At 43.2% G+C, this 23,987-nt stretch overlaps 1 protein-coding gene across 1 annotated transcript; it reads left to right on the top strand.

Annotated features, from left to right (window-relative positions):
• Nucleotides 1-4,457: 4,457 nt before the first annotated feature.
• btbd7 (BTB (POZ) domain containing 7) lies at nucleotides 4,458-23,812 on the top strand. Its single transcript, XM_053335338.1, has 11 exons — nucleotides 4,458-4,786; nucleotides 11,071-11,298; nucleotides 13,351-14,493; nucleotides 19,171-19,379; nucleotides 19,840-19,915; nucleotides 20,324-20,484; nucleotides 20,596-20,739; nucleotides 21,185-21,374; nucleotides 21,550-21,728; nucleotides 21,949-22,353; nucleotides 22,488-23,812. The coding sequence occupies exons 2-11, from the start codon at nucleotides 11,217-11,219 to the stop codon at nucleotides 23,262-23,264; spliced, it is 3,366 nt and encodes a 1,121-aa protein (XP_053191313.1). The 5' UTR covers nucleotides 4,458-4,786; nucleotides 11,071-11,216; the 3' UTR covers nucleotides 23,265-23,812.
• The last annotated feature ends 175 nt before the right edge of the window (nucleotides 23,813-23,987 follow it).

Here is a 23,987-nt window from a genome sequence, read left to right as displayed (position 1 = left end):
CGTTGTGTTTCCCTCAGTCGTGAAAAAGTGAATATACCCCCCTTGCAGCCCAGGCTCAGCTTGATTGTACCACTCTGCTAGATGGATTTGTACACTCTGGGTTTTTGTTTTTTTTAGCGGTGGTGCGGTGGTTTTTCCTGAGCTTTTAGATGAATTAAAACGGGGACCCATTGTGCGAGTCTGTTTTTCATTTGAAGATTTTTTATTCTTTCACGGCGGATGGGGAATGTTGATATGCATCTGCCACAACATACCTTTCCAAATGGACTGATCCGGCTTTGACAAATTGTCATTCAAGAATTCCCACAACCCTATCAGTCCTGTTTGTGCTGATTATAGGAGGGAACTACTGTAAAGACCTGGGTGTATTTGCCTAAATATTCCTTGGTGGTGTTGTGTGTGTGTATGTGTGTGTAGTGTCTATGTGTGTGTGTGTGTGTGTGTGTGCAATTTAAAAGGCTAAACACGCAACAGATGGTTGTCACATTCTCATAAACATAAGCATAACATCTCATATCATTTATCTTTCTTTGTGATATGCAATATTTCTTATTAGTAATTAATCTGTATGTTTTGTATGTAAATCACTTCCACTGTGTGAATTGTGCTCTATAAATACAAGTTCACTCCCTCATTTTGGTAAAAGACATGGACACTATTCTATAATTTGGCTTTAAATTATTTAGTTATTTAATTAAAGAGAAAGTAATGAAAATATGTATAAATATTTGGTTTATAATAAGGGTAAAACTCGTGCTTAAGCAATGCATGGGTAATGTAGGTTTAGTATATGACTCAATGCAGTATGTTTACAGTTAATTAAGTTAATTAATTGAAGTTAATTCACAGTTACTTCATACATGTGCATTATTTCAGACCTTGTTTTAATTGACTGTAAATGTCTTTTAACTTCACTTTATTCTGATCTGTTTACCTCTTTTGTTTGCATTCATCATATTTAGCCTATACAAATTGACATGCCACCAAATTAGCTGAATTCTAGTTGTATTGAATGGTATGTTATACCCATGCACTTGATCAGCCAGTATGAAGCTCAGTTCTTCTTTTATCAAACTGGTAGTCAGATGCAAACATCACCATGGTGCTGCATGACTTAATGGCCTTTGTGCTATGTTTACAAGCTAGCTAAACTAGATGAATGTATAAAACATGATCAAGTTGTGTACATGTAACATGTTTAAATCTTATACATTAACTGTGGGTGTCAAAACTATCAATTAATGTATGAAGTTACTGTGAACAACATTAACTGGCTATTGATCTGGTAACCACTTAAAATCATAGTGACTATCACTTGATAATGATGAGCAACAGGAATTCATGATACATCTGGCATGAAATCATCACATTAAGCATTAAATATATTATTTAAATATAAGTATATTATTTGTATGCTTATTAAGTGTAATAAACATTTTACACCATTCTTTAGGTCTGTTCTTAAATTAATAATTGTTCTAATGAAATCCTGTATCTTCTCCCAAGAGCAGAATACAACTGAAATATAAACAGACTTCAGGTTCTGAAGCACTGACAGACCAGCAGACTCTTTCCATTGTGGTTGGTGCCAAGAACTGCACCTGGAATGACCCCTGTGCTTTTTACTATATGCTATTCATTTAAAAAAAAGTGTACACATACATTCTTATTGAGCATTTTCCAAACTTTACAGTCATCATTTTCATCATAGGGAATGTATCAAGATGACTGTTTTAAAATATTTGCTTGTTTTAGGATTAGAAATAAAACATGACACAGCAGATATCACAGGTTTACACAAAGAGGCTGTTTATTCATATTTCTATAATACTTTGCCTCATAAAATGTTCAGCATTGGATAGAGCTACACACACACATTTATAACATTGCATAGGTGTCTTTCTGAATGCATATCAGTCAGGGTTTTGGAGGTGATCTCTGCCGGTATTCTGGGATATGATGCATGATCCATCCAGCCGGAGCCAGTATAGTCACAGCAATCACAGACATGGCAAAGATTGATATCTGTAAGAGAGTCAATGAGAATATTAATATAAATGGTTAATTAATAAGTATTAATGTTTCTTGTAATAAAGTTATACATCTAGATGAAGTAGTAGTGGCACTAAAGGGCTGTATTAAAGCATAAGTGCACTGCAGCTCTCCTGTCATCAGCTACAGGTTGAATGGGGGAGATTGAACACCTGTGTCCACAACCAAGGGTCCTGATCTCAGTGACTCATCAGGTGATAAAGCAGCAGCCCCCATTTATATCTTTCTACCATATATTATATTCCCTTTGTCCTGAGGCACTACAGTATTCCAAACCCGAGCCAGGCTTTGTAAAAGCCCCTGTGTATGTCCCTGAGGACAGATCAGCAGATTTATAGTGGCATAAACACAAGCCGCTATGTTGCAGTTCCATCATAGGATCCCTTTTACGAAGACCAGAGCCTACCACTGACTTATGGATAAGAAATGAATAAAACATCTCTCCCACTCTGCACAGTCCGCTTGAATACCTTGCATTAGAAGCAATAAAGTGAAGTATCACAGATCTGACATTTCAAGATTGACTTTGTGTGCCAGCATTGTCTTTAAATTTGGATTAATTGTAGTTAGTGCAGGTAAAAACAGAGACCCTGCTGCTGTAGTCCTACATTTTCATACACCACAATGTCTGTCTATTAAACTTCTCAACTACTAACAAAGATAATCATTCCTACCGCTGGCCCGATCTTTTCCAACGGTGGCTTTCTGCAGATGGTTGACCTGTGATCTTGCTGAATGGCTTTCCGCAACATGAACTTGGTCAGTGAGGGTTTCCTAAGAACAGAGTACATCCTTCAGCTTGGCTCAACTCACTCAACTCACACAATCAGTCTTCACAACTGAAGGGAAATGTTTCTTTGGAAATTCTTCCTCACATCCTGTGAGATACTAACTGATAGCCACAACTTTCATCTAATTCCCATCTCTGTTCTTGGGAGGAGTCACTTCCAAGGGCCAGAGATACTCATGTAAACATACATGAGTGCACGTATATCGCAGGACAAATAATCTGTTTATGATTGGGTAGTTGACAACAGTCACTTGAGCCAACATTTCTACAAAACTTTGTCTTATTAAATCTACAAGCGCGTCATCATTTGTCATTTGTTTTATGAGAAATAAGCAGGCAAATTCTGCCACAACTGCTGATTCTGGGTTGCACATTAAGAAAGTTGTTCATAATGTTTTGTAATTATTTGTAGACATGTATTTGGACAATTATGGTTTGTATTTCTTTGTGTTTCTTTAGTTTTTAACATCTTGAGACCTTGTTAGAAATGTATTTTCACTTTATCATGTTATCACTTTGATTTTTGTTTTTGTGTCTGTATTCCATAAATACATCACATCATAGTGAGTGTATGGACAAACTGAAAAATGACCTTGTAGTCCACGACTTTACTGTCTAATAAATGTGTGGGTGACTGCAAAGGTGATTTGGCCTATACATTTGATGTATTGTGTCGCCCCCAACAGGAAGCCAAAAGAACTTCAACAAGCTGAGCGAAAAATCTCTGAACCATAAAGGCCTTAGTTACTGATGAAATATCAGTAACTAAGGCTAATAACAGTGGCTTAATGAACTTCATATGAATAAATTTAAAAAAAAAGGACTATTACACTACACTACATTGAAAAAATATATTGTACAAGGTCAAGCAGTGTAATTTAGGGTGAACATGCATGCAAATACTGCTTTGGGCACCTACAGTATAGGTTTTTACATAGGCTACATTTTAATGGTATACATTCATCGTATTGTAATCGCACGTAAAGTGACCACACACAAAAAAAGATAAAACTATCATATTTTTTAAATGGTGTCAGCGGAGAATGATGGGCTAAAAGAGAGTTTTTATTAAACATTTAACTCAACATGATAATAGTTCACTGTTTTATAACCTCCGACTGAATATTTATTTCACAAAATTAACTACAATCTCATCCAAATGTAAACGCAAAGCTGCACGAGGTTTATCTTGCCACATCCTCACTGAACGAAACAAACCACTAGAGAGCGCTCCCAAATGTGTTTTTGCACAGCCTGCTTGCAGTACAGACGGGCCTCTGAATCAGTCTGCGTTCAGAGTTGGCAGCTGCGTCAAGTGAGCCAAAATAACGGAAGTTGGGTTATCTCACTTCCAAACTAAAGGCGCGATTCAAGCGCAGGGCATTCTTATATTGGCTAATTTTGACGGGTATTTCCAGGATTCCAGGACTTTCCGACATCTCTTTATCTAATCAATTCAATCAAAAATACAGAACATGAGGCTTTTATCAGACATATATTTTCTGCACAACCTCCGTAGATACAAATGTTAAATAGTCAACGGCTTTTATATTGAAAGTAATTACCGGAAGTCCTTTTCCTCACTCTGGCGAGCTTGAAACGGATAGCGTTGGGATAGGCCATAACAACCACCCAACAAGGCGTTGTGCTACTATGGGGAAATACCGAACCGAACCGCATAAAAAAACGGTTAATGATTAGTTTTTTAGTCGAGATTAATGTTGGAAGTCCACCAGAAAGTGGATGCAAGTGGAAATTACTGCATATTGGGGCTTAAATGTGGACGTTGACGTCGAGCCGTGCGTAATGAGCAGAGTTGGAAAAAGAAGGTGTTGAGCTGCATTTTTTTCTCTCTCTCTGCCAGGGACAACTTGGGTCGGAGTGCTGCCTAAACTAAGAGGTGATACGAAGAAAAATAATGTCCGCGGCGCTCTCTACTCTCTGGTAAATATGTTTTAACGCTTTCAACAGTTGCATCGCGTCCTACTCGAAGTAAATAGCTGTTTCCTAAGGGGTAAAGTCAAAGCGACACAGCAGAGATAGCTTACCCTGCCTAGCCTCTTAGGATATGCTACTAATTACAGGGCTGTGGTGAATATGATTCCTCTTCGTAGGCTATGGCGAAATATTTTGGCATTAGTTCCCATTTTCATCAGCTGAGGGGCTAAACCCGCTTGATCTTTGCTCTTAAAAGCACTTTTTAAAACAAGGTTTCCGCTGAGCAGCGATAGCCCACCAGTAGCTCAAGGAGCTCCGCGTTCACGTCAGGCTAACAAAGCCGCTGCAAATGATCGGTTTCTGGATACACGGTTTACAGACGGGATCCAGTCTGTCTCTTTTGTGAGTCTGGGTCGATTAAAAAAGTTCAAGATAGATGTGTATTATAACTTAACTGACCGACCTACATGTTGCTGTGGATTGTCTCCGTGATAAATGGTTGTTGATAGGTTGCGCTATGGTAACAATATAGCTTGTCATCTGGTTATTGCAGTCGGTAGTATTACTGTCCATAAGGCTTTAATGGTGTATCATAGTCATATCATTCACAGAAGCCAAGTATTCAGAATAAATCTAGAGGTCAGTAATTGCTATAGAGCTGCAACTGATGATCGATTAATCGGTTTGACTAATTTGATACGAAATAAGGTAAAAATTCCCTGATTCTAGCTGCTTATATACGAATATCTTCTGGTTTCTTTAGTCCTCTATGACAGAAAATTGAATATCTTTGGGTTGTGGACCAAACAAGACATTTGTGGACGTCATCTTGGGCATAGGGAAACAGTGATCGACATTTTTCACATTTGTCTGACATTTTATGGACCAAACAACTCGTTGATTAATCGAGGAAATAATCAATAGATGAACAGATTATGACAATAATCTTTACAGCTTTGAATAGCTGTAGATTTGCATGCATCTTTTATGCAATTCACTGGAGATATCCTGTCTAGTTTATAGATTTCATTTTTATTTGCCTAACCTACTTAAAGAATCATTTTTTTTTGTATTGCTATCTCATGGGGTTTTGAAATGCAGTGTGTCCTCTAACAATGTATGTGATGTTTGCTTGCATCGCTGTCCATTTAAGTAGTGAGGAGCCACATGCACACTGTGATAATCCCATGGTAATCTTTCTGAAATTCTGGTTAGACTCAGCATTTAGTACATCCTGTTGTCATCAACTGAAAAGGCAACCTGTGTGTCTCTTTCTGTCTCGGTTCAGTAAAAGGTGCATTCACTGCGTTCTTCAGCATTCAGGTTTCTCATTTTACCAGGTTAAGTATTTGTGTCAGTGCTCCGGGGCAGTATAATGATATGTAATTATTGGAGTTGCATGCTCAGACGTCCATGACTGGCATGAAAGGCCATATGCCTGCAAGTACTTGCCTCAGAGTAACTGAATGAGCCGGACTTTGGCCTGAATGCTATTTACCCTAGTTAGCTGGACAGAAAACTCAACAAGGAGCATTGACAACATGCTCAAAATAAGCACTCATTGTTTCCCGAGCTGCCGTTCATTCTCTGGATATTGACTGCCAGGCTGTGTGTAAAGTCACTGGAGTGTGCACACTTAACATTCTTCATTGAAAAGATGGCACTTTTCTGTGCTTGTTTGCAAACAGACGTAGAGTGTGTCATTCATCCATTCATTATGTATCAATCATGTTTTCCTCTAAGGGTCAAAAAGAAAACATCAAAGCTGATTAAATACGATGTCTGACAGAGTTTAGTGTGTATTGTGGCCTCCGGAACAAGAAAAATTAAATCAGCTGACAACATAGTCACTGAAATGCCAAATATGCGACACTAAAGTTCATATTGTTGGTTGACACAGGCTAATCCAGAGGCTGCCCACCATGAGTCATCATTACGGGCACTTTTGTTTCCTCTATCTGTCTCTGTCATGTCAGGTTGTTGCTGTTTTCTAGCTGGTTCTGGTTCCTGCAGTTTCCTGTAGCTCTCCCAGCAGAGCCTGTAATCAGTCGAATGGCCTGATTCACTGTTATACTGATTGACCTGATTGGCAAAAACACTGCAGAGGTAAGCAGTCCACTCTGCCTCTGGATTTTGTCTCTGCAACTATCATTTCATACGAAGTGTGACATCATTATTATTTTAGAGGAAGTCTTTTATTGTTGTTTTTCTTTCCACCTGCGGTTCACTTACATCTCACTGTGGGATGTGTCAATACTGTGGAGGTCACTGTGTTAGATAGTCCTGGTTTCAGCTTGCCGCTGCGTTGCATATTATGATCCTTTTAGAGCGTGCGTGATTGTATCAAATATCCACAGAGTCAAACAGTCTGTAATAACTGTCTGGTTTGCAAAAATACATAATGGCCAATTCTCCCTGTACAGAGGTCATTTAACAAGTTTTATATGAAGCAGACCAGACCTGCATCCTTTCCTGCGATATCACAAGTCACATAAATTCTCTATGCTGCTTCTGTGCTGAGTGCTATGAGGCTTAATTTGATAATAACATGCAAGCATTGCAATAGATGATAAAAATCCTCTGTTGAAGAAATAAAATGAATGAGCTTTGTACTTGAGAGCTCTGTTACATAAAGAGCACTTTGCAGCTACTGTGTAATTTTAGACAGGAAAAGTGTTTAAGGGGACATATTTCAGTGTTTCTGCTGCTGCTACCCTTTAATTCAGGCCTGACTGTGACACGGTGATTGCTCTTCTGCAGTAGATTAGGGTCTGTGTTGCTGAGCCTAAAAAAGATGACTATCATAAGGGGGTGATTTCATCATTTCATTCACAGGATTCACAGTGGGCACGTGTGACGACACAGGTCTGTTTGTGGCATTTTAGATAACAGCCCATGTCTCATAGATTCATTCACTGTTTGCATACAGTTACAGAAAAAAAAGCCAGAAATAGAAAAGTCTCCATCCACCGCTACGCTGCGCAAGTAATTGTTCACATCACTTTTGATTGCTGAAGTCTTGTCATGCCATTTTAGCCTCATTACCAATGTCACTTTGATTCTAAATGTGGGTAGATGTGTGTCGTTAGCCACGCTGTAGTTAAAGAGTGGGATGACCCGTAAACGTCTGCATTCAAATAATAAAAGTACTGTTGAAATTTGGGGTTGCAGATAGAAAAAAAGGGGGACCCAGATACCTACCTCTTCCCCCCCTTTTCTTTAGCCCATGATGAGGAAATCCATATAAATGATTGATTAAGTGCCTTGACTGTCATTTGAATAATACATCAGTCCTGTTCTTGTGCCGGGGCATTTTTTTGAATGGATATGTTGTGCAGGAGGAGGGCAGTGTTTTTTTTAACCATTTTTAGACATTTTCAAGTGGCTGATTTCAAAAAAATAAAATGATCCAGATGACTGAAGCAAGGTGAGGAGTTTGAAATGTTGCATATATGTGTGTGTGTGTGTAGACAGAGAGAGATAGGTGGGGGCAGGGAGTGTCTCCTGTCACCTCTCATTAGGGACGCATAGTCCAGCTCGGCCGGCGACTGCCCTCCCCCGTCTGTGGCGCTGCCCTCCTCTGCTGCTCTCGGCCCGAGCGACAAACAGAGCAGCACACACTGTTTCAGTCCAAGCTGCAGATAAAGTGTCTTAATGTTCAGTATCAGCGCGATTATGGCGGAGATGCTTCCTATTGAACAGTGTGAGTCAGGTCTCAAGAAAATAGAGGAGCTGTCCTAAATTATGCTTTTAGGATTCTGCACTGCAGCTGAAGTTAAATTTGGTTCACTCATTTGAATGAGTTAAAGCTTTGAGTGCGCCTCGCCGGGAATCTGCGTATTGTTCATTTGATGTGTTGGTTGCTTTGTTATATTCTGCCTCTGCTGTTCTCCTTTGAGTATCCCCCTCCACCCCCCAACTCCACCCCACCCACCCCCTTTTTGTAAACAAGACAGTATATATCTCAAGGGCTTCCTCCTCTTTCCTACATATTCAAATTCAATTTCTAATTTTGTCCAAATGAATTCCCTGTGAAGATGGGGCTTATTTTAAGCGGTCTAATGAAATAAAGATCAACCAACATTTTTATTGGAGTGCTCCAGTGTGACTGCTCGGTGACTATTTGTGTGTGTGTGTGTGTGTGTGTGAGGAATAAAAGGCTGTAGTTTTCCATCGAACCCTTGGGAGGCCGCAGAGTGCTGCTCTAAGGGGGAGACACAATGATTTATTAGTATGGTGGGCAGGAAAAACTAGCAGTCTGAGATAAAACAGATCACCCATCACACTTTGAGTTCTCTGTCTGCTCTCACACAGAAAAGAGACTAAATTTGTGACCCATTCTTATATTGAGCTATTAAAGGTCCAGAGCATTGAGAATTTACAAGTCTTTTAATGTTGATAAAGGAGCGTGTTGTAAGTGCCCATGGAAACTTGAGAAGCTATTCCTCTAAGTTTGAATATTTCAGTATTTCTCCAGTCCTCTCGCAGGTAGAAATGAAGCTAGATGTACTCAACTTTTATTTTAATAGCCTGCTTATTTGAAAGTATTCTTAGTTAATGAGGTTCCCAGTTTTCTGTCAGACAGCAGCCAGTGACCGTACAAAGAGGAGAACAGAGAAGCTACTGAGAGTGCCTTGGCCGGAGCCATGCTTGGCAGGAGTAGCACAGGTTGGGGTAAAAAGCAGCTATTTGAAGTTTCTCACCTCTGTCACAATCATAAACGCATTGTTTCCCGTCTTTGAGTTATGTTTGTGTGACCCAACCGTACAATTTAACAGCCACCTAAATCAAGTTTATTCTTTTGTGACATCTGTGTGCATTATCGATTTAAATCCTCAATCAGTATTATGTAATATATGTAATTAAACATTTCACAGCAGACATTTTGACTTGTCATTGTAGGAAAAGCACAGTTGTTATAACAATGGCTCTGTTTTATTCAAGTGTGTCATTAAGTCATGACAGTGTGACAGTAACCCTGAAACTGAAGCAGCTACCATTAATTTTATTATTTGTACCTGTGCTTCTCCTATGTTTGTTGTATGATTTCTATGTTTGTTGTCTTTGTGCCATGCATTGTGGTATTGCTGCTCGGACATTTTAAATTTCCCCTCGGGGATTAATAAAGTAAATCTATCCATCTATCCATCTATCCATCCATCTACCGCGACATGTCAAAATATCCTCTGTGGGGGATGGAGCTTGTTGAGAAGTAGTTAATGGATAAAGTAACGAGGCAGGAATGACTGTTTTCAACAAATCTAAATATGTAAATTCCCGACAAATGAAAGCAATTCACCACATTGATGTAAGAATCATATAATAATATCGCCAGAAAGCTGCTCTGCTCGCCCACAGTTGCTGAATACAACAAAAAACATTACAGTGAAAAGTTCCACTGTATCAACAAGTCAAAATGTCTGACTCTACCATCATATTTCCCACCCCTGTTACACATCATGCACTAAAATGGCACTTAAACCTGACATTTCTCATTATAGTGCTTTTATTAAACAAAGCTGTTTAACAGAGTTTCCCTGAACTGCTACAAGCAGTTAAGTCTGTCTGTACTGACATGAAGTGAGTAGTAAGTAGTAAGTAAGGCAAAGTTTGAAATCTAGCTACAGAATGAAGCTGCTCGGCTTGTTTGACCTCGCTGGAATAATTGTCACTAAAATAAGCAGAAACGCTTACTTTGCTAATATATATGCTAACTGAAAACTGGAGAAAAATCATTAGATTACAACTGTTTAAACTGTTAAAGCGGAGAAGATGAGGTAAAGGCAGAGCGGTTTGTGCTGGGTCATGCCTCCCTGTGACCGTACGTCTGCATTTGATTTGTTGTTGACTGCCAGTTTAGTATTTCCTGAGGGCCAAGCAGAGGAAGTCTCTGGTTAACCTAAGTCACAGTAGAAGATTATAGATAGAAACCCAAACACACAGCCTTCAGATGAGGACCGTCATTCTTTAAAAAAAAAATCCCCCCTTTTTTTTTACTGTTTTCAGGTCTGTAAAATTGCCAAGACTGTGATGATTCATGTTTGTGCTGAAATAAATGTGGCTGAAACAGAACAGTGTGATAGATAGTAATAGATGTGCCTCTGTTCAGTTTCTTTAACATTGACGCCCCGGGCCATTCGTTATCTTTGACAGGGTCCAAACAGTCCAAACTCATTATGTTTTAATCCCGTGAGTTGTTACTCAGCAACATTTAAAACTCAATCACTCTTTGGCTGAAACATCTCTCTTTGCTGTTCTCTCTCTGTCCTCTTTCATCTTCCTTCCTCCAGGCATGGCAGGCTGGGCCCGAGGCTCTGAGGACGCTTCAGAGGATCCGTGCCCGACCCACGACTGAGCATTGAGAGGAATACATCGTCTGAGCAGAATGACTCAGCAAGAGGGGGGACCCCCAAATAGCAAGTGAAGAGAAGTGAGGATGGGTGCCAATGGATCCAGCTATCCACACTCATGCTCCCCACGCATAGGGGCAAATGCACAGGCACAGCAGACTTTCATAGGTAGGTGTTTACTAGGTGGTTTAATTAACTGTGCTGTTATTGGCTGCTCAGTTAAACACAATGTTTCCGCTTTCTTCTGATAGGAATGTCAGATGTGATTGCTTTGCTTGGCTGAAGGTGTTCACGTTATATTCCTGAACCCAATTTGGCACCTTGCCCCCTGGCCACAAAGACACATTGGGGGGTCCAGAAAAGCCAAGCTCACCCTTTTATTTTCATTAACTTGCTTCCATGGCAACTAATGGTGTGAATATTTTTGTGTATGAGAGCTCTTTAACTGGGCTAGTGAGTCAGACCGGCCACAAATAAGCGTTGTGACTAGTTTTTTCTGTCACATGGATTTGGTGTCGTGTCACAATTGTACAAGTGTCAAATTTGAAAAGAAACTTGTGTCTAAAGTAGGCTGGTAACAAAAATCACATTAAACCTGCAGTGTGGGACTTTTCTGTCCCTCTTTAGACAATGAGAGTAATTACAAAAAACAGTCAGCACTTGCTCACGTCATGGCTCCACCATAGCCTTCTCCGTTGTTTTGAACATCACACAATCCCCATGAAATACCTGTTTCATGATCACAATTTGGTCCATTTGGTTTGGTAACATTTGGAAAGTCTAGAAGAGCTATAGGATTCAATTATTTTATCCCCATTCCAGTTAGCAAAGAGCTAAGTGGGTTAGCCAACTGGGTTGGCGGAAGTCTAAAGTGAGCACGCTCTGCCAATAGAGCATGCACAGTATGCCTTCATCCAGCCAGTGCAGCAATGTCAAACCGGACACCGGATATAAAAACTCTGTATACTGTGAAATACAGAGAGATTTATCTGGAAGTGATGGGCTTAATCAGTATTGTATGAACTCAAGGGCTTGAACATAACAGACTTCCATTTATATGTAAAAGTCCCACACTGGAGGTTGAAGTCAGGGCCAAAGTAGTTACTATCAGATTTTAAAATGAATTTGTAGCTTAAAGACCAGCTTTGCTGTATTTTTCTTAGTTTTATATGCTTCTGATGTGATTATGATCAGGCCTTAGACATCATAATGTGCTGGGTTGTTTTTTTTTTACCTTTGCTCTAATGTTGTCAGAGATGACATCATTGTCAGTGAGTAAAAATACAGCAAACATATTACTGTCAGTCCGTTAGTTTATACCCGCATCAGTGAAAAAAGTCTCACATGGGGTCTATCAGGTTGTCTGAGTGGGATTTTTCCAGTACTGTCTTTGATTGGTTAGGAGAGATCAGTGTCTTTTATGAGTTTTAGGAGACATCTTTGATAACCCTATTCTGGTTTATAGCTGTGGGTTTTTCCTACAGTCCTGAATGACAGTTCAGAAAATATTCCCAATTTCACTTTCTCAATGAGTCAGGTCTGAGGTTTTTCCAGACTTCTTCTTTAAAGTGAAAGTATTGTTAAAGGAACCACATTATCAGTGTAGCCCCTGAGACCTCTGAGGTTTGCTCTGAGCTCTGTGCCGCTCAGTGGAGCTGGCCTGGGCTGCGGATGATTCACAGTGTTAGAATGATTACTATTTGGGTCACACTGATATATGCTTAGAGAGAGTAGGAAGAGAGGATCTCCTTGGCAGAGCTTCCTCTGACGTACAGGGTCTGTCAGTCATGCCAAAGATATTTAGTGTAAATGATTGGAGCGAAGTATTCAAATGGACTGAAGTTTATTAAGTAGTGAGCTAATTGGTTCTGTGATGCTCCGTTGTTTGGCCGAAAACAAAATTAAAAGATTGTGTTAGTGTTGTGATAGATGTTTTTTACCTGTTGAACTTGATCCAGAGGTTTTGGTAGCTGGTGTTCCTGTCCTGACATAGCAGACCACATCACAGGGGTACTAGTGACAGTGTTGCCAGCAGTTTATAGCTAAATAGTAAATTGTAGAAAAGAGTAAAGTGGTTATGAAATTTAATTTCTCTCCAAAGGAAACATTTTAAAAAGAAAGTTATTTAATAATCTCACTTTATATATCGAGCTTTTTGGTGATTTAAAAAGTTCTGGTGAAGCTAACTTGCATTTTGGTATGCTTGTGTGTTCATTTCAGGGACCTCCTCCTACTCTCATCAGGGATATGGCTGGGAGTCTAAACTATACAGTCTGGAGCACGGCCATGAGCGACCCACAGACAGGAAGAAGAAAAGCCTTGGTCTGGCGACCCTCAAGCGGCGTTTCATCAAACGGAGGAAGTCCAGCCGCTCAGCAGATCATGCGCGGCAGATGCGAGAGCTTTTGTCAGGGTGGGACGTCCGTGACACAAATGCTCTGGTGGAGGAATATGAGGGCACAGCAGCCCTCAAGGAGCTGAGCTTCCAGGCCAGCCTGGCACGTCCCGAGGCACCCAGCTTGCAGCGAGACCTGGCTGCCCTTTACCAGCATAAGTACTGCACTGATGTAGACCTCATCTTCCAAGGTACTTGCTTCCCAGCTCACCGGGCCGTCCTGGCTGCCCGCTGCCCCTTTTTCAAGACTCTGCTGTCCTCATCCCCTGGCTATGGAGCAGAGGTTCTCATGGACATTGAGACAGCTGGCATTGATGTGCCCATGTTCTCTGCCCTACTTCACTACTTGTACACAGGGGAGTTTGGGGTGGGTGGAGCGGAGGACACCAGGCTGCAGAACGTGGACGTACTGGTGCAGCTCAGTGAGGAGTTTGGTACACCCAACTCCCTGGAGGCAGATATGAAGGGCTTGTTTGACTACATGTGTTACTACGACGCCCTGCTTAGCTTCTCCTCAGACTCTGAGATGATAGAGAGCTGTAATGAAAGAGGGGCTGTGGCTGGAGCAGCAACTGGTGTCTCAGGAGGCAGCGGGTGCCCGGGAACTCCAGATGAGGACCTGAGGGCTCATAAGGCTGTCCTCTCAGCACGTTCACCTTTCTTTAGGAACCTTTTGCAGAGGCGCATCCGCACAGGAGAGGAAATGACAGAGCGCACGCTGCAGACTCCTACACGCATAGTGCTGGATGAGTCCATCATCCCACGGAAATATGTGCAGGTTATTCTCCACTGCATGTACACAGATGGGGTTGAGCTCGGGCTGGTGCTGCGGGGTAGCCCCTCAGCGGGCAGCCTCGGAGAGGTGCAGGCCCTGGTTTCCGGGGGCCGGGGGGCCAGCACACGCACAGAAGAGGCCATGGAGCTGTACCATATTGCGCTGTTCTTGGAGTTCAGTATGCTGGCTCAAGGTGAGTCATGATGACACACATTTAAAGTATGAATTAAAAATACACAATGAGACATAAACTAAGGTGTGGCTCTTTTCGGACATGATTACAGACATGTTGTCCATTGTTGACTGCACTTAGTGATCATTTTGAGCAGGGCTGGCCAACATGACCTAAAATCACAAATTAAGCTGACCATAAATGTAATATTTATGTTTTACATATCACTTCAGGTATTTATATATACTTTGTCATGCTGTATAACTTGTGTGTAATTACAGCATGGGTAAAATACAGGGCTGTGATCATCCTCTGTTGTTGTAGCTGTTGTCAGATCATAGACGTTTATTGGAAACAGTGAAATGAGAAATTTTCAGTCAGTAAGAGATTCATAATATTGGTAATTCAATGAATTTGGTTTATTGGCCAGCTTTGCTTGTGTGTATAGTCTGCTCCTGTCAGTTTTGTTTCATCCCTTTATAAACTGTCCACTGACTACATGAGTCTCAGTGCTGCCAGGGTCTCAGCGAGGACAAATTGCTTAAAACCCACAATACCAACTGTGATAATGTTGTTAAATGGCTGCTATAATGAATTTCAAAGTTAATTTTTCAGTCCATGCTGTCATGTGTTGGATTATGTGGAGTCTATAATATAGGTTGGATTTTGTCATAATTGCCTTTTTTGTGAATTAATGCCTCACAAGACTCAGGCTTACTTGAATATCTCCCTCCATAAATACATATATTAACTTCCTTAAAACCAGGTTATGCATATGTTGAAATATGTGTAATGCGCTCTGACCAGACTGGTGTGAAACAGCTTGGCTGACTGTGACGAGCTGCAGCTGCCAGTAACAGATTGATAAAGGCTGGAGGGTTTGTCAGTGTCTCCGGGGGCAGACAGCTTACTTTCTGATACATGCAGTGCATCCGAGCCTCTGTCAGCACTTCATCACTGGTTTGTTGTTACTTGGATGATGGTGTCTTCTTGACTGTTGCCGCTGTTTCAGAATGACCCCAGTAACATGCCAAAGGTTAAAGCCATGGTTTGACATAATATTTAAACACTCTCCTCCCCTATAGCACCACATCTGAAAGTGCTCTCTGTCAATGCGGTTAATGTCTGCAATGTGCTAAAGCGTTTTTTTCCCCCACCTTAAAGTACGACATTTTGGCCTGCCGTTCAGACTGTGTGGATCCTGAGAGGCTGTGTGACTCACTCTACACAATGATAGTGTCAGTTATCATATCCTCCTGGCTACAACTAATTTATTATTTTCATTACTGATTAATCTGTTTTGTCAAGCAATTGATTAAACACTTGGCATAAAAAACAGTGAAAATTGCCAATTGCAATTTCCCATATCATCAAATATCTAGTTTTGTGCAGCAGTCCAAAATCCAATCACAATCACTTTTTACTGTAGTAAGACGAGGAAAAGCAGCAAATTATCAACCATCAGCATCAAATGTTTGGAAATGTGGGCTTTAAAAATGACTTGATTTATTGGCTGATTATTTTGGCTTACAAGTATTTTTCAGCAACAAATTGCAATAATGCAATATACTTTACAAGCTTAATGGGTGTGGAAATGGGGCTCTGTAGGCTTGAAAATTACAGTAAAATCTGTCTTGTGTAAACAGGAAGCTATGGGGACAACGTGGCTTTTTTCTGTGCGCATAATGCACTCAGCACTAATAAACATGCTGCTATAAAACCTCTTTTAAAAGCACAGGATTAGCTTTGGGAAGCTGCTGTATTGACTGAAGAGCCAAGAATCAATCACCTTTTTTATTAAGTTCAGCGATCTGAATGATGGTTTACTGTAACACACACACACACACACACACAGCTGGTTAGACACCACCTCCCACCCCTCGAGCTGCAGTGTCACTCTTTGGGTCATTCTGGCAGCTTAAGCCAGCAAGCAGGCAAACAGTGTCATCCCCACCGACCATCACCTCCTCCCTCCCTCCCTCCCCCCATTCAGCAACCCTACTCGAGGGTATTTTTATCCCCTCTCCTCCCTCTCCCGCTGAGCTGTGCTGCTCTAATCAGTTCCCATGAAACCTCAATGTGGAATGTGGTGAGATGTTTGAGGTTGACCCGATGTCATTTGCCCAAGTCCCCTCTCTTTGTCTGTTCTGCAGCTTCCTGTTATTCCCCCCTGTCTCTTTCATGCTTTTTTTTTTTCCCCTCACAATTTTACTTCAAAAAATCTTGCACGCTCCAGAGTGTCACATAAGCCTCCGCATCTATGGGGGTTTGATTATGAAATGAGAAATTTTGTCTGAGTCCATTCCACAGCTGGAGACCTCCAGTAGCTGCGATGTCTCTTCAGGAGGCAGCAGAGAGGCTTATGTCAGAGATTTAATATGGAGGGAGCCCTCTCATCTGTCACACTGTCGTCCCCCTTTCCGTGCTCCTCGACTGCTGCCCTCTGGCTGTGTGAAGATTTTGGCCCGTGGAGGTTTTTCCTGGAGCAGTTGAGCTCTGTCATTCTTCCTCATTAATTCTCAAGAAGTGTATCCCTTTACGAGTCCATCTCACTCAAATGGCAACCAATATTAAAAGCCTTATTAATTTTTCAAGTGCACCGCAGAGATAATAGCCGGTTAGTGTGGGTTGAGAAAGAGAGAGAGAGTGTGTGTGTGTGTGTGTGTCTGTGTGTGTGTCTGTGTGTGTGTCTGTGTGTGTGTCTGTGTGTCTGTGTGTGTGTGTCTGTGTGTGTCTGTGTGTGTCTGTGTGTGTGTCTGTCTGTGTGTCTGTCTGTGTGTGTGTCTGTGTGTGTGTCTGTGTGTGACCTTCTCTACCTTCGTGCTCGCCCACTGACTAACCAGTGCTTCCAGTGCCCTATCTTGTTTTTTGGAATTGGCTGACTCGAAGTACCAGTCCCCGAGTGATAATCACACATGATTTACATCCACAGACTTGTTTACTGACCAGTGAGTGCTGCTGATGTTTTAAGTGGATTTGGAGCCTGCAAGCTCTATAAACACAGAGCTCCAAATAATAACAGCAAGACAGGATGCATACATCCTCCCAATGTCAGTGTATTGTTGAACTGTCCGTTGCTGTTCCTGCAGTTTTGTTGATAGTCTTGTCAGTCAGCTCGGCACATGTGGCGTACCACCCGCGGAGAGAAAGGGGAGGCGGGAGGCGGGTTAGTATTAGATATAATGCTGATTCTAATCTTCAGCTCATAATAAAAAGTGCTGCATTTTTAAAAGACTGACTGGGTTAACATTGGAGCAGAGCTGTTGTTTTCCTGTGCCACTGCTTCAAAGTGAGGTATTGTCTGCCCCTGTGTGTGTGTGTGTGTGTGTGTGTGTGTGTCTGCTTTTAAGAGGGCAAAGGTGAGAGACAGAAAGTGAGCAAAAGCACTTTCTCAGAAGACAGGACAGTACAAAGACGAGTGGTGGAGACGGAGGCACAGATGTTGGGACTCCATTCCTGCTTCCAGTCTGTTTATAGCATATAAAAAAGGCAAAAAGCCCGGGTCCACATTTCAACTTCATCCGTCTTCTTAACGATGCAGGATTTCCACCCTTCGTTTAAAAATTCTGCGGGGGCCCAGCTTCATATTTACCCACAGGGACGGACTGCCCCGGACTTCACTAACCCTAACCCAAAGGGGAAGTGCATCAGAAGTGTATGCGTGTATGTATGCATATTTGCATGTGCATTCAGTGGCGTGTGTGTGTGTGATCTCAAAGAAATGGGTGTGTGTGAGGCTGATGGATGAATATGAAGCGTCTGATTCAGAAGCAAAAAACATTGCTGCAGTCATTCTCAAGTCTGGTATCCAATTTCTCAGAGTGTATGTTCAAAGTGCTGGTTTGGGGGCACAGAGGAAGCTTAGATCCTCTAGCTTAAGATAAGAGTTTCCCAGAGGATAGTTGCTGCCGGCGGATCTTACCCAACCCAGAGCTGATGGACAGGATGGCCTGGAATGAGGAAGTCAGTCCTGGGCAGCTCGGACTAGATGTCAATCAGTCTGGATTCATCTCTGTGGGTGTCTGTTTTGTAACGTTATTGATCATAGAGTGGCAGAGAATGAGAGTCACTGAAGTTCTGTTTTTTTGAGGGTTGGTGTAGATATCTTGACCAATCACTCATATGTTAATCTGCGTTGATGTTACAGGGTTTCATTCTGTCTGAACAGAGTTTGAGCGCCAGTGTAGGCAGACTTTTGACAACTTGGCTCTTTTATAAGTGGCTAGAGCAGCAGGTACGTAATTCCCTAAGCCTACTGTGTTTTTTTTTTAATGCATTTTTGATTCATGCGTACAGGTTCGTACACATTGGCACTGTGTGTGTGTGTGTATGTGTGTGTGTGTGTGCGCGCTCATGCACTGGCAGCACATTTCCTCAGGCTGCTGTGTTTACTTATCATGGTTAAGAGGAGGCAGCTTGAGACTGAAACACATCAAGGTATCAATGGCATTTTTGTGGGCTTACAGAGTTAAACCACTGCCTGCCAATCTGGTATGTGCTCTGATTTAGGAAACACAGTAAGGAGGATGCGGGGGCTTGTAGAAGGGAGACCCCTGGGTCGGTGAATACGAGTCAAAACTACCAATGATCCTGCAGAATGTATTGTATTCCTTGTTTATGGGATATGAATCATTAGTGCCCACATAGAGACTTGACTGGGTGCAAATTGTTAATTTTCTGTCTCATTGGTTCTCGCAGGCTGTGAGGACATCGTTGTGGAAAGCCTGTCTCTGGACTCACTCGTCCCGATCCTGAAGTGGAGTTCCCAGCCATACGGCTCCAAGTGGGTCCACAGGCAGGCCATGCACTTCCTCTGCGAGGAGTTCAGTCAGGTTGTCACCTCCGATGTTCTCTACGAGCTCAGCAAGGAGCACCTTCTCAGCGCCATCCAGTCCGACTACTTACAGGTGAGGAAACGGAACATCAGTCTGTTGTCACCTTCGATGACACCCCACAATGTGGAAGCTACATTTCTACCTTCAGCTATACACATGCACACACATACACTTCACACAGGTTCTCTGGAGTTTTGAATACAGCATTGCCTTTGGGAAATGCCGTCAAACTCAGAATCTAAGCAAACCTGTGCTGTCATCTGCATTGCCAAGCTACTCGGGCAGCTGACCAGATGGTTGAGGTGAAGTGTTGTAATCCAACTACATAAACAAACCAGCCAGGCTCGAGCTTTGCTGGAACATCAGATGAACATATTGCATTTTCACCTTATCCTCATTTAACAGCTTCCCAGGGTTGTACTTGACAATGTATAACCTTATCCTAATAATACTTTTGTGTCTTTCTCTCTCTCCCCCTGTCCTATATCTCTCTTGGCCTCTCTCCCTCTCTGTACGCTGGTCTCATTCACAGGCAAGCGAACAGGACATTCTCAAGTATGTTGTTAAGTGGGGCGAGCAGCAGCTTATTAAAAGGATGGCAGACAGGGGTAAGATAATACACTCTATAATTACCCTCTGAACAGCCCCCCTAATGGCTCTGTGGAAATTACCCACTTGCCAAAGCCTCCAATATACACTTAAATGTATTACAAAAAGCAGCCAAACGTTACCCCAGAAATGAATTGATCAGGAAGTGGCCTCATGGTGTCTGGGCATGTGATTGAGTGCTCTGATCTAGTAAACAGTCATCTTCAGTAGGTTTAATGGTAAAATGTTTTTAGTCATCATATTTTAAGGGCTTAACATCTGTATTGGAATGCTTAACTAAATGGCAGTTGATGCAATATTTATCCATAATTTGTTAACTTGGTTGAACAATGTGAGAAATAGCAAGCAGACTGCATATGTTATATTAAAATGCTGCTAATGGTCTGCTTCTGTCCTCATTTACCCAGAGCCCAACCTGTTGAGCGGCACAGCCCACAGCGTAAATAAGAGGGGGGTGAAAAGGAGAGACCTAGATGTGGAGGAGCTAAAAGAGATCCTGTCTCCCCTCCTGCCCTTCATTCGAACTGAGCACATCTTGCCTCCACACAGCGACGTCCTCACCGATGCGGTTAGTACTCCTCGACTGCCTTTCCTCAGCTTGTTTGTATGGCTGCATACACCTGAGCCATAGCGACCTTCATAAACCGAGCATTGATCCACATTCTCCTCTCTTTCACAGCTTAAAAGGGGTTTGATAAGCACCCCTCCTTCAGACATGCTGCCCACAGCTGAAGGGGGAAAGGCCAATGCCTGGTTGAGGCAGAAGAACGCTGGCATCTACGTGCGCCCTCGCCTCTTCTCTCCTTACGTGGAGGAGGCTAAGGTGAGGCTCATTTGCTCCTGATTAATGGGGCTTCCAGACCATACAGGAAGCAGTAGATTATTTGTGTCCTATATAGCTATCATCAGAGATAATAGAGGTTGCTGTGAAGAGGGCAGACTAACCATTAACAGCCTTGGGGAAAATTTGTGGACACGTTCATAGCTCAGCTGTACTGAAGTCATTCATGCTCAGTTGTTGCCACGCTTACTCTCCATTTTTAATAGTTGCCTCTATCATCCTAACTGAAATTCATAGGCTTTCCCAGGGCCATGAATATTTATGAACATATCCACAGACCAGAGAGAGTCATTATTAGATTAAATATAAGTGTCAATCAAGTGGAACTAATTTACAAACCCTCTCAATGTCCTTGAGTTGCATATAGGACTTCACATTTTTCACAAGTTCTGGTCTAATTTTCCGTCTCTCTTCTACCTTTTCTCAGTCTGTACTTGATGAAATGATGGTGGAGCAGACAGACCTGGTGCGCTTGCGGCTAGTGCGCATGTCTAACGTCCCAGACACACTCTACATGGTCAACAACGCTGTACCGCAGTGCTGTCACATGATTAACCACCAGCAAATGTCAGTTAATTCAGCCACAGCTCCATCGGTTGTGGCCAATGAAATTCCAGGTAATAGACTTGTTGCACAACTGTCCTTCTCAAACATCCTTTAACATAATGCTGTGTTGTAGCTCATCCTGATCTCCCTGAGAGATTGTGATTCAATTAAAGGAATATAATCTTTTTTTTTTAAGGATCCACTGCCTTCATTAATATGTGTGTTTGTATTTTGTGCATCTTTCAGTGCCTCAGCTGTCAGTGGTGAAGGAGATGATCCGGAGGCTGCAGGAACTGAGACACACAGAGCAGGTCCAGAGAGCATACGCTCTCAACTGTGGTGAGGGAGCCACCGTCAGCTATGAGCTGCAGCTGCGGGTGCTCCGGGAATTTGGTCTGGCAGATGGAGCCACTGAGCTACTGCAGGTTAGCAGAAAGCAGACTTTGTCCCCAGGGGTTAGAGGGGGATGAGAGGGCTGGAGCTGGGACGGAAACCGGGATAGTAAGGATGAGGACGCAGATAGACCTTAGCAGTGCAGAGGACACAGACCTTGAACAAACCCGACCAGAAAAATCCTTGTTTGTTTTGTCAGCATCACAGCAGATGTGGACCTCTTTAGCTCATTTCTGTTTTTTGTCTTTTCAGAATCCGTACAAGTTCTTCCCCGATGAACGGTTTGGAGATGAGAGTCCAATTCTGGCTCTGCGGCAGGTGGGTCGGTGTCGGGTAAACAGCAGCCCAGCCATGGACAGCATGTTCACAGAGCTGGAAGGGGTAGCAGGCTTCCACCCTCCTCTACCTCCTCCACCTCCCCCGTACCACCCCCCTGCCACACCCAGCCATGCCCAGCTCAAGGGTGCCTGGCGACCCCGTGTTCCTATGCCGACCCCCACCCGTTCCTTCTCCTACCCCTGCAACCGCACCCTGATCCAGCGTCATGCAGCTGCCAAGCATGGCAGCTCGGACTACTCCTCTGCGCCCAGGCCCCAGCCCCCAGACTGCACCAACCCGCAGGCTATGGGCCGAGCTTTGCTTTCAGACCAGCAAGCGGTGAGTGTGTGTGTGTTACTTCCTAGCGTCCTTGTGCTACGTTTTTGTATATTCAAATGCAACCTCACAGTTTGGCCTGGGATCATGTGTAGCTCAACTGTCAGTCACAAATTTGTATCTCATTTCCGATGCAGATGAGCATGGAGCCGGTTATGAGGGAGTTCATGCCTGACATCGCGCTGGGTGTCTCAGTTATGTCCCTGAGGGAGCAGCACATGGCAGAGATGGACAGGGAAGGCCCTCACAGCCCCATGGGCCCCTCAGGCCACCATCTGCCCCATGGGCCCTGCCCTTCTGTCCGACTCAGCCACAGCCACGGTCCTGGACATGGTCACTCCTGCAAGAGACACGCTCCTGAACCCAAGCTGGAGGCTCAAGCCGAGTTCCCTGACCTGTACGACTTTTCCTGCCGACCTGCAACTCCGACCTCCAGTCACCCTCTGCCCTCCTTTGCAGGACCAGACCTCTACAGCCACAGCTGCACCCCCTCCAGCCCCTATCCACCCCCCTACATTTCTGACTCTCAGCCCCAGGGCCACCCGCAGGGACGGACTGCCCCAGACCCACTACGGTTGGATGTCCTCAGTATGACCTCTCAGAGGCATGATGGAGTTCTTGCCAGCCCCTCTGGAGCCCAGCCTAGGATGGGACATATCCCAAGGGGGCGATCAAATGAGACTGACCTGACTCATGGCTTAGGTCATTTGCGGTCCCCCAGTGGAAACATGGACAGCTATGAGGAGAGGCACACAGGGCCTAGAGATGCCCCGGAGGACATGGTTCTTGCTGGAGAATCATCAGGACCGGGCTCCCTTCAGCAGCCTCACAGGAACAGTGTCAGCGAGGAGATCACCAGAGACCGCAGGTCACCCAGCAAGCCTGACTACCCTTACAAGAAATCTGCACTTTAACCCCACCTGAGGATCAGGGGTTGAGTTGAGAAAAGGGAACAAGTGACGAGTGGCTGTCCATCATAATGGGTGGCAAAGCACTAAATGTGTGCCTGTGTGTATGTGTGCGTGTGTTAAGAGGAGCAGAGGAAAGGGGTGGTCAGTGGTTGCTATTTATAGGATCTGTCCTTTTGTCCTACCTCTATCACACTGTGCTATCCATCACACAGTCAGAGTATGGAAAGAATAAGAGCTGTAGGTTAACTGTCAATGCTCGTAATTGATCTGTGGAAGCCTGCGTGGTCCTGCTGGTGTAGAGGATGACTCTGGCTCCACTGGGATGGATTGTATTCTTGACTGTGGTTGTAAAGGAAGAGGTTAGCTCCTGCAGGTCACAACACTCAATGTAGCTCAGTCGAGAACTGACGATTTAACAAAGACTATATTCATGTTGTCTGTTGATCATTTTCACCATAGAACGAGGAACTGGCAGGATAGGAATGTTAATTTACACAAGCAAACAGCGAGCACACAGTCTGAGTATTGTGATAAAATCAAATGTAAATATTGTCTGGCTGTATTCTTGTCTCCCATGACTTTTATTTCCATTTCTTCCTGTAGCATGCTTATAGCAACCCACCTTGACTAGTCCCCCCCCCCCCCCCCCGGCACTGGTGCTGCAGCACTGATGAGTAATGGGCCAAGGCGTGGTCACACAAAGCAGGAATTGGATCTGACAGGAAG

Source organism: Scomber japonicus, chromosome 16 (genome assembly GCF_027409825.1).
Source record: "Scomber japonicus isolate fScoJap1 chromosome 16, fScoJap1.pri, whole genome shotgun sequence".
In the NCBI taxonomy this organism is placed as follows: domain Eukaryota; kingdom Metazoa; phylum Chordata; class Actinopteri; order Scombriformes; family Scombridae; genus Scomber; species Scomber japonicus.
This window is presented reverse-complemented; position numbering and strand designations above follow the sequence as displayed.